We start from the raw sequence: 11385 nt of genomic DNA, 5'->3' as shown, positions 1-11385 counted from the left end.
GCTCTGACTCAATGCGAAGTAACTCTGGGATGTGCATGTCTGAGGAAACTACACGTCCCAGCATTTCCTAGCATTGAGCCAGGGCAGTTGAAGCCATCTCAAATTAGGCTCTTGCTGCAGTGTGTTTCGGACCCTAGGACTATGGAGCCCAAGCACTGATGGCTTTGCCATCCCTCTCCCTCGTTTCCTCCCATCAATTGCCCCTCAGTTGGCCCAACTTAGTTTATAATTAAAATGCATTTTATTGTGGATGGGAGGGTTTATGGGTTATGATGTTTTATTGTATTGTTTTAGTATTGTTTTATTATTGTTAGCCACTCAAATCTGCTTAGAGAGGCGGGATATAAATAAATTTTATTATTATTATTATTATTATTATTATTATTATTATTAGGATCGAAGGAGGAAGCCAACTCAGGAAGGGATCAGGTTGAGTATTTGTTGGCCTTGGGGAGCCCTGCTGGACGAGGGAAAGCACCGCTGGGGCTGGAGCATGGCAGATGAGGAAAACCCCCCTCTTCCTCCTCTTACGCCTCCTGCTGCTCCTCTTCCTCCAGAGGATGATGAGGATATTGGCGTCCCTTTGTCCCACCAGGATCCCTGTGCCGCGACCATTGCCACCACCAGCAGCAATAGCAGCAACAGCAGCCGGTGCAATGTGCTGAGCTGGGCTCAAGTGCAGCGTCTGGACGGGATCCTGAGCGAGACCATCCCAATCCACGGCCGGGGCAACTTCCCCACCTTGGAGATGCAGCCCCGGCAGATTGTGAAAGTGGTGCGCAGCCGCCTGGAGGAGAAGCGGATCGGGGTTCGAGACGTGCGCCTCAACGGTTCAGCCGCCAGTCATGTCTTGCACCAGGACAGCGGCCTGGGCTACAAGGACTTGGACCTCATCTTCTGCGCCGACCTCAAGGGCGAAGGCGAGTTCCAAACCATCAAGGACGTTGTCCTGGACTGCCTCTTGGACTTCCTCCCCGAAGGGGTCAACAAGGAGAAGATCACCCCACTCACCCTCAAGGTAAGCCCAGTCTGCCCCGGGCTGTAGTCCCAACCCAAGCCAGACCTGTTGGGTCCGTACAGCTTGTGTAACCTTTGGAAGAGTGAGCCAAGAAGGGAAGAATTCAAAATTCAAAACTGAGGCTGTCATACTTTGGCCGTGCCATGAGAAGACATAACTCACTAGAAAAGACCATAATGCTAGGGAAGGTAGAGGGAAGGAGGATGAGAGGAAGGCCACATGCTAGATGGATGGACTGCATTAAGGAGGTCAGGGATATAATACAAAGATATAGCCATGTTAGCCTGTAGAATCAGTACATAGATCTTGTGGCACCTCTGAGACTCACTGAAAGAAAGAAGCTGGCAGTATGAGCTTTCCTAGACTTCAGTCTGCTTCCTCAAATACATTTCCAAGAAGGGAAGGGATGTGGCCGCTAGGTGAGCTGGCCCTTGTTTTGCCTAGTTGTAAAAAATAGTAATGAAACCCACTGGGTCACCTATCTGATCTTGCACGCTAAACAGGGTCAGAATATGGAGTGCTGTAGGCTTTAAAAAATGCTTACAGACATACTGGTGGGTCACCTTGAGCATGTCACACTCTCTCAGCCTCAGAGGATGGCAATGGCAAACCCCCTCTGCAGAGACTTGCCAAGAAAACCCTGGGATAGGTTAGGGTCACCATAAGTCAGAAATGAAAGCATACAATAATAATAATAATAATAATAATAATAATAATAATAATAATACCACGCAAAATGCAGAAAGAGGAAATCCCTTTCCTATTCCCTACCTCTCACTGTTAATGAACAGGATTAATGACAGGAAAGCTACCTCCTGAAATTTGGGATGGGACTTCAGAAGGAGGAGAGGGAGGAGTCTATATAGGAGTTAGGATCACAGAGTTGGAAGAGACTGCAAGGGCCATCCAGTCCAACCCCATTCTACCATGCAGGAACTCATAATCAAAGCACTCCTGACAGATGGCCATCCAGCCTGTTTAAAACCTCCACTTTGAGGGAGTGTATTCCACTGTTAAAAAGCTCTTACTGTCAAAAAGTTCTTCCTAATGTTCAGGTGAAATCTCTTGATAAGCAGCTTCATATATTTGTCCCTGGAGTGAAAAGAGATCCCCACAACTTTGAACTGCAGTCTGACCCATCACTCAGATCAACCCCCAAGTGCTGGGACATAAGCTGATTTCTTATCAGACTTCCCTTGTCTTAACTGCATTCAGCTTGGATCTGGTTGAGCTGCAGGAAGGGACCGCTAGAGGGAAGCCGCGCTCCCTTGTCTTCCTTTCAGTTCCTGTACAAATGAGATGCAAAGGCTGGATTTTTCCTTCTGAAAGAACTCTGTTCTACCACTGTCTGGTTTGATTTTTTGAAAGCCTTGGATGCATTCCTTAGTTGCCCCCAAGTTTCCCCCCCAGTGCTTATTGCCCTCACTGCCAGGGTGACCAGAGGTCCTCACTGCAAAGGAGGACAAGGCACTGTGAAGTGTAAGATATTCAAGAAAAATGGAGGACATGACCAAATAAAAGCTAAAAACACTCACATAAATATATATTCAGGCTTCTCAGTAATGCTCAAAATGAAGGACGTTTTAAAATTCTTCCTGGATAGAAGGTTGAAATGTAGGATGTGTCCTAGAAAAGAAGGATGTCTGGTCACCTTAGTTTCAGTTGGCCTTTCTCCAACCTGTTATCTTCCCAGAAGTATTGGGCATTCCTGTGAAGCCCTGCTAGCATAATCTGTGGCTATGGTGCTGAGAAGGATGGCTCTACAGCATTGAACTTCATTCACCTCAGGGAAACTTAATCCCCTTGAAATCAAGGAGTGTTGCTGGGTGGTTGTTGTTTTGTCCTATTGACTTCAGTAAAGGCTCCATCCAAGAGGTTTGATTGAGTTCAGGTGTTAATCTGCTGGGTTGGTTTGGAGAAAGGGAAACATAGGATGATTTCTCAGATCATTCCCAGAATATATGTGCATTTCCTCTCCCTCAAATGGGAATCAATTAGATATTTATTTTAATGGTACAAGTATCAGAATTTGATAGTAATTGCTTTTGCAACATTTTAATTGCAAACCTGCAAAGAGAGTCCCTTCTTTGGTGCTTTGTCTGAAAATGTGGATATACCAATTCCATATCGCTGGATGAAAAACCTGAATAAAATCCTTACAGAATATGTCCTTTGTGCAGTTGCCATGCCATGTACACTCCCTCTCCCTTTGGAGCTCTGCAGCTGCATGTCTGCAAAACCACATACTAAATCTGTTTACAGTGTCTCTTTCTTATGCCTGGGCTCTGTAAACGGATGGGCTGCAAGCTTGGAGCAGGATGGAGCTGGGATCAAATGCAAATGAAGGCTCTGAAGAGGAGGTGCTTTTTTCTAGTTTCCTCATCTGCCTCTTTCTCTCTTTCTCTTCCTCTTCTTAATGTGTTTCAAATTGTAGGAGGCCTATGTGCAGAAAATGGTGAAAGTGTGCAATGATTCAGACCGATGGAGTCTTATCTCCTTGTCCAACAACAGTGGCAAAAATGTGGAGCTGAAATTTGTGGACTCTCTGAGAAGGCAATTTGAGTTCAGCGTCGATTCGTTCCAAATCAAACTAGACTCGCTCCTCTTGTTCTACGAATGTTCTGAAAACCCAATGACTGAAACTTTTCACCCAACTATCATTGGGGAAAGTGTCTATGGGGATTTCAATGAAGCCTTTGACCACCTTTGCAACAAGATCATTGCCACCCGAAATCCAGAAGAGATCAGGGGAGGTGGTCTCCTTAAGTATTGCAATCTCCTTGTAAGAGGCTTCAGGGCTGCCTCGGAAGCAGAGATGAAGTCTCTTCAGAGATACATGTGTTCCAGGTTTTTCATTGACTTCTCAGACATCGGGGAGCAGCAACGGAAGTTGGAGTCGTACTTGCAGAACCACTTTGTGGGATTGGAGGACCGCAAGTATGACTATCTCATGACCCTTCATGGCGTGGTGAATGAAAGCACAGTGTGCCTGATGGGACACGAGAGGAGACAGACTTTAAATCTGATCACCATGCTGGCCATCCGGGTGCTGGCTGAGCAAAATATCATCCCCAATGTGGCCAATGTCACTTGCTACTACCAGCCAGCCCCATACGTCGCAGATGCCAACTTCAGCAATTACTACATCGCCCAGGTTCAGCCAATGTTTCCTTGTCAGCAACACACATATTCAACTTGGTTGCCCTGTAATTAACAGGTTTTAACGGACTTAGTGGGAGAACGTTTTCTCTCAAGCCCATTAAGGGAGGGGGTGCCTGTCCCCTTTGGAAAATAGGGTGGTTCCCATATAGCGGTGAATCTGCTCTGGCTTCTGAGTTGTAGGGGAAGCTGTTGGTTCTTCTATTTAATGCAGTGGCGCAAGATTTAGAAAAGAACCAAAAACTTACTGGATTCCACCACAGAGCACAAAGCCTGTCATAAAAAGCAAACAGACTCCCTTGAAATAAACCAGGGAGGAATGCTTGATGACAATATGGGTAGGCAACACCTGCTCCCATAGCTATGACATAGGGAAAGCTGGGAAGCCTTTTTAAAAAATGGGATCTCAAAAACAAAACAACAACAACAAAAAAAAAAGAGGGGCAAAGGGGAAGAATATGAGCGTGGGGAGGGAGCTAAATCTGTGTTCAGGAATTTAAAATTAGTGGCCTAACACAAGAGTTGTGTTGGAATAAGGTATATTTTGGAATTATTGCCTTTTGGCCATGCATCAAAGTGCTGTCAAGTGGAATGATCCCACAGAATGTATAGCTTGCTTGAATAGAATGCTTTAAGAGTAACAACTTGCTCCAAAGGAAGAGCAGTAGATGGTTACAGTTATTTAAAAAAGAAAAAGAAAAGAAAGAAAAATAAGGAGGGCTGTGCAGGGTGATAGCAAATTTCATTATTTCCAGCTGTATGCATGCTTCACATTTTTTAAAAAAATGTGGAAAAGTAAAAAACACAAGGAAAAACAGCTGTAGCAAGCAACATATGCTTCAGGACCAAAGATTTCTCAGACAAATTATCTAAACAAAGAGAACACAGTAGACTATTACAAAAAGAAAGAGAGAGAGAGAGTGATTGCTATATTTGTATACACAAATGTTAAACAAAAGTGCCTGATGCCTTCAGAAAATTTGAAGTGAGAAAAATATAGTTTTGTGGTTTAACCTTGCATTTTGTTTTTGTTTTTTAATCAGGGACACAAGAAACTAAAAAAAAAAAAAAGCTTGTGAATAAATGGTGGAGGAAATGACTATTTTTTTTTCCTGGCAAATACCTATAAAAAGTTTATATTGTTGGTGTGATATTATCACAGGTACGTGTGTGTATGTGTGTGTTTATTTGTCATGTGTGCATATATGTGTGTATGTAACATGTTATGTATATATACACACATTTTAAATATGGTCTAGAAAAATGTAGCAACTTTAAGGAATGTTTTACATAAAATAAAGTGCGTTTTCCAGTCTGCAACAGGATATCAGAATATTGAGGGCATTTTGCTGAGAGAGTCATTACCCTGCACCAGAAAACTGGGATAAACAAACTAGTCATACATAAATTTGGATTCAAATTAGGCATTTGTTTGGAGGTACAGATCTTAATAGTTATTCACTGAGTTACTTTTGAGCTACATCAGTTTTTAGTCTGGACAAACATTTCACTTTCCTCTCCAACTTTGTACTGTAATATGATTTTGATGTTTATCTCACTTAGTTTTGTGACTGCATACCTCTATGGTGTGTTAGACACCTATTGCAATGTGGCTTAAAGAGACATTAACCCTGACATCTAAAGATTTTAGCTTTAGCCACTGATCTAAATACTCATTATTAATATATATTTTAAACTAGCAGAATGCACTGTGCATTCCACGACCACTAGAAGTGAGTAAATGTGAAATGAACCATTATGAAGAACATTGAATAGATGTTTAAAATGTATATTATATATTATGCAACAATTAAACAACTTTGATCTGGTTGTCACACTGCATTTTCCAGCTTAGTACTGTACCTTATTTAAAACAAATCATTGGAACAAATAATCTGATTTAATTTCCTTTCTCTCAAGCATCAGAGAGCTGGGAAATCATTGTACAAGGAGTGTTTCTTCCACCACTGTGGTGATTTATCATACAAAAGAGTTTAATTTTCCAGCCAAGGGCCTTTTCAAAGCAAACAAAATCTAACAGAACACCTCAGAAGCATTCAAATAGAGAGCTAAGAGCTCTTAAGTCCATGGACAGAAAATCTGTGGGCTAAAAGGCTCTGAATTGTTGTGCTGGGTTGTGGCCCACATTTTGGGTTTTTTTCATGCTAAGGAAAGAACTTATGGTTATAGCACTGAACAGAAAAATATAACCATGCCACCCACTGTAGAATCAAATGAAACAGTACTGTATATATGCAGCGCATGCAGAGAAATGTTAAAAGCAGCATAAAATATTTAAAGTGGCGGGATTAGTAAATTGCTAAGCAGTCAGGTTAGTGTCCCTTTGTCCCAGTAAAGCTCTGACAATGTTTTTTTCTTTACCCATTTTAAATTATAGAAGCTTCCCCCCCCCTTATTTTTACCATCCTTTTTATTTCTAAAATGAAGTTTAACAGGATCACCATTTGTTTACTCAACCCTCTCCTATGTGAATTTGTCAGGAATTGGTCAGTCATTGTCTTGACTTGGAAGCCCTCTGTCATCACTTTTGCACTGCATCCTTTTGATGCTTACTAACTATGGCCTGAAAATGCATGCACACACACTTACAATCAGCCACTCACTCACACAAATGTATATATCATTGTCTCTCTGTGTGTATCCTACACATGCACATTTTGATCAGTGCTCACTTGTGAAAATGAAATGTTTGCTCCTGGCAGACTTGTCCTTTCAGAGCAGCAAAGCCAAGACAGAGATGGTTCTAGTCAAAACCAAGAATTTAGCCTCTGGTTGTTTGGAGGACTTTCTGGCGGAAACCAAACTGAAGGCTGGGGAAATAGGATCAGCTGGTAATGCGGTATGTCCTTTCTCACCACAGCTATTTCGTTGCAAATAAATGAGTCATCCACTACTGAAATGGTTTGGGAATCTCTGGCAGTGCTGCAGCCCCAAAATGCTGATAACACATTATATATTTTCCTTAAGAGCAGGCTTTTCCATCTTTTTTTTAAAACCAAATAATTGACATTGTTAGTTTGGGATTACGTCTTTTTTCAAATTTTGATTGCATTTGAAGATAAAAATCAACAAATGGTTGTCTTATACTGAATGCTTTAGGGCTTGGTTCACTTGATTAAATAGAGATTCCCCCTCTCTGTTTTAAGGTTCCAGTGATTTTTTTTTGTTATAGTCTGTACACATGTCCCTGAGTTAAAATTTATGAAGTCTTTGTTTTAAGTGGCTGGTTGCTTTAAGAAAAGGTGTTAGTGGTGTTAGTGATGGAAAGAAACTGTGACTCCTAGTCAGAATGAAAATCAGAGCACACCCTCAAAACCTGTTGGTTTCTGTGGTTCCCTGTTGAGCTCTTTATGGGGTCCAGGTACTGTATGTCTCTCCCCAACATCCACTCCAGTTGTAATAAACTTTCACAAGAAGGAAAGGACTGATACTCTGTAGAATGTGCACTATTCATTCATCAGAATTTAATATTATGAAACAAAGCCGCTTTCTTCAGTGTAAGATATCTCAGTTGCAATGTCACGATTCTGCTGGAGGAATTGTGAATCAAGAAAAATCTTAATTTGTTCTGATACAACTGGAGTGGTAGGGAAGAGAAAAAAAGGATGCCAGGTTTTGTTTCTTTACAGTACGATAGGATCTAAAATCATTTTAATGTTGGGTATTCTGAAATGCTCATATTTCTATGTTTGCTATGTGGATCCCAAGTGATTGCATATCCTCTTTACACACATGTCTATACCACTTTCATTTATCAAAACATTTTCAGCCCTGAATCATTCAGTACAGTTAGGTGGAGTGGTACTATGTATATGTACTTATATATAATCTGCAATATGCAAAAACAAACAAGATAAGTCTTTGAAAGGAAGCAAACAAAATGGGAGATGATGAAAATTGCTACTAGAATTCTTGTTTCCATAACTCTTTGTTTAAATGCTTTAAAACTTATTTGCTGCTAGTATTGCACAAAAGTTTCATGCACAGCTTATAAATGCCTGTTGTAAAAATGCTTTATTTGCAAGTTGTATTATTTGGAAGACTCTTAGCAATTAAGAGAAAGCTTTAAATGGTTTATGGGAAGAAAAAGAAATGTGGAAAGGAAAAAAAGAGAAGGGGAGGAATATATATCTATCTAATGACATATTCAGCACTTTCATTTTTGTTTTTACTTTTTTCGTTTTTGGTATGGCTTTCTGTTTTCACTGCAATGGAGAAAATCCAAAATCCATGTACAGGTTTTGCTGTTTGCTATTTTTGCAACTAGTTAAACATCAAAAAGGCCTACAGGCTTCAGGACGGGGTTAGACATAGCGCCACAAATTCTTGAAGTCTGTGGGAAGTGATGCTGATTTTGTTTTCCTTTAAATTCCACACAACTGTTGTCTTCAGAGACATCCTGCTTCACCAATGCTCTCTTGACTGCTCTTTGGGAACTTTCAGACTGGGTTCTGTTGGAAGTTGAAACAAAGGGCAGATGGAAAGCAGACACTTTTAACCAACGAACGCATTTGCTTCTGTGCTAGAGGGAACAGATTGTGAATTTTGTTTACAGCATCCAATATTTGGATTTTTTTGTAAATAAAAATGTTATTTTTTCTATTTATGTGTGTCACATCTTTTCAGTGTCGAAAACAACTCTAGCCTTTTTTTGTGTGCCTCGTACTGACCTTATTTCATTAGAAACAATAAGGGTAGCATATTTCTGAAAAGTGGGTCTTTGACTGGAGGACAATATATATGTGAAAAACTTAGAGGATGTCGACTGGGTTTCATCAGGAACACATTAACCCAGAACACCTGTCTAGACTTTAATTTCAAAATTTCATTGGCCTGCACTTCTCATAAAAATCATAGCATCATAAGCAGCATGCTTTAAGGTGGATCCAGCCTTGGTTGTACTTGGATATTGACATCAGTGGGCTGTTAAATTAGTGAATCCCATTTTTGTTTGGCATTGCTGCTGATTCATCAGAAGTACCACTGTATTTAATTAAGTCAATTTTGTGTGTATTTTTAATCCTTGGAAAAGTGATTTCAGAGAGAAAGATTGTTATGCTGCCTAGGCAAGCAGAGAATTGACTTGCTTCTTGGCATAAGATATTTCTTTCTTTTTTCTTTTTACAAGCACTTTGTGGTGAATTCTGAATGGGAATTGAATTCTAGTGAATAGTTATGTCAAGAATGCCTCCTTGGTCCACTGAGCCCCTAAGCAACAGTGGCTGGAAACCTCAAAACATGCTGATCCATTCCTGAGACTTTTTCATGTGGATATTATGATATATTAGCGAGAAAGCAATAATCTGCATTGGTTATCTTCGTGGGACAAGGTAGCATTTTAAACAAAATAAAAGAGGTGCACCAGCCACTACCTCCAAATGGTCCACAAATGCAGTATGAAAACCAATGTTAATGCTTCCTAAATCTGAATTATTTTGAGTCATAAAATCTTTTTTTAGGACACATCATATAATGTTTTTATAGCAAACCTCTTTATGTGGGTGCAATGTGACACTCAAAGGTTATGCTGAAGTGCTTGAGTTGATAACAGAGGCAAGAATTTTGCAGATTTCACCCATTATTTATATATCCTGAAATGTTTCAGGAAATTATTATGTGCAGAAATACACATGGTTTTGTTTTGTTTTTTGCTTGAAAATTGTAGATTTTGTGCAAAACTCACATTTTTGGTACCCCGCCCTTGGTTTTATAAAATAGAACATTTTTCTTGCAGATAAATGTTTCTGGAAGCAATTTTTGGTGTTAAAACATGGGTTTTGCAGAAGAACAATAATCTAGATATATTCCTTTGCAGAACATTTATCTCAAAACACATATTTCTCTTCAGCAGGGAGAAATCTGTGGGAATTATTAATCTTTATATACAAGGATGAGACAATCAATATTTACATCCTTACCTTAGGGAATAATGATTCATGTCCAATATGTTAGGCTTTTTTCTTTCTTTCAGCGCACTTCAAGATTTCATTTTCCTGAACTTCGCTTCACATTAAAATTGCTATGAGGACACATAGTACTCATAGCATGTTTTCTTGCCACATGCATGCTAGATAGTTACCATATGCAGACCAAAGCCCTGTTGCACTACAAATGTATATTAGATGTATCTCCTTTAGTCCCCAGAGAATACTTGGAGAATAACACCTTTCAACTACAACTCCAGAGTTATCTGGCAACTAGTTGGTACTATACATATGTTACTAGATTCATTTGCAAGGGGATCTTTTTTATCAGAAGAGTGGAATATAAAATTTGAAACTTTACTCTTATGACCCCCATGGAGAAATTCTTGGCTACAAGAATTAAGTACAGTTGGCCTTCCATATCCACAGATATTTTATCGATGGATTCAACTATCTGTGGCTTGAAAATATTCCAAAAATATATAATTTTCATAAAACAAACCTTGACTTTGCTAGAATTCAAAGATATAGCTGTATTAGTCTGTAGAATCAGTATGGAGAGAGATCTTTCAGACAAACTAAAAGAAAGAAATTGGCAGCATGAGCTTTCATAGACTTCAGTCTACGTCCTCAGATGCATTTGGTGGAGTGGAAGCCAGGTACAGACATATATTTGCCATTGATATATGTCTGTACCTTGCCTCCACTCCACCAAATGCATCAGAGGAAGTAGACTGAAGTCTACGAAAGCTTATGCTGCCAATTTTTCAGTTAGTCTTGATTTTGCTACTATGTATAAGGAAGACCATTTTATTGTACTATTGTATATAATGGGACTTGACTATCCACAGACTTTGATATCCATGGGAGGTCCTGGAACCAAACCCCAGTGGGATACCAAGGGCCCACTAAATACTGTGTGTGTGACAGGAATTTTCACAGATTTTGTATGAAAGTTATGTCCCCAGGGGATCTCTGTCCTCTCACATCTCTGCTGAAAAATAAAAATGTTAGTTTGCATATGTGTTCTTAATGTAGTGTTAGCATTTTCAGTAAGAATTCCTTCATGGGAATATTTTCAAAGATTGCAGTTTCTAAAATATGCAAATTGTAAGCAGAAACAGATCCAAACGATCCTCCTGTGTAGTGATGGTGGGGAGAAGTGGCCTAACTGAGGCTTGCACTCCACAGTGGTATCAGAGCAGAACTAATACTGATGTGGGGACACACCTATTGCACTCAGGTATCTAGAGTTCAGGTACC

The 11385-nt window shown here is 40.0% G+C and overlaps 1 protein-coding gene across 1 annotated transcript; it reads left to right on the top strand.

Moving 5' to 3' along the window:
- The first annotated feature begins 398 nt into the window (after positions 1–398).
- On the top strand, positions 399–8835 carry LOC121917490 (terminal nucleotidyltransferase 5A-like). The gene is made up of 2 exons (XM_042443501.1): positions 399–1018; positions 3453–8835. Exons 1-2 carry the CDS (start codon positions 494–496, stop codon positions 4230–4232), a joined length of 1305 nt encoding a protein of 434 aa, XP_042299435.1. The 5' UTR covers positions 399–493; the 3' UTR covers positions 4233–8835.
- Positions 8836–11385: the final 2550 nt, after the last annotated feature.

The sequence above is a fragment of the Sceloporus undulatus genome, unplaced genomic scaffold, assembly GCF_019175285.1.
Source record: "Sceloporus undulatus isolate JIND9_A2432 ecotype Alabama unplaced genomic scaffold, SceUnd_v1.1 scaffold_20, whole genome shotgun sequence".
Classification (NCBI taxonomy): domain Eukaryota; kingdom Metazoa; phylum Chordata; class Lepidosauria; order Squamata; family Phrynosomatidae; genus Sceloporus; species Sceloporus undulatus.
The sequence above is the reverse complement of the archived record's forward strand: the minus strand, read 5'-3'. Positions and strand labels throughout refer to the sequence as shown.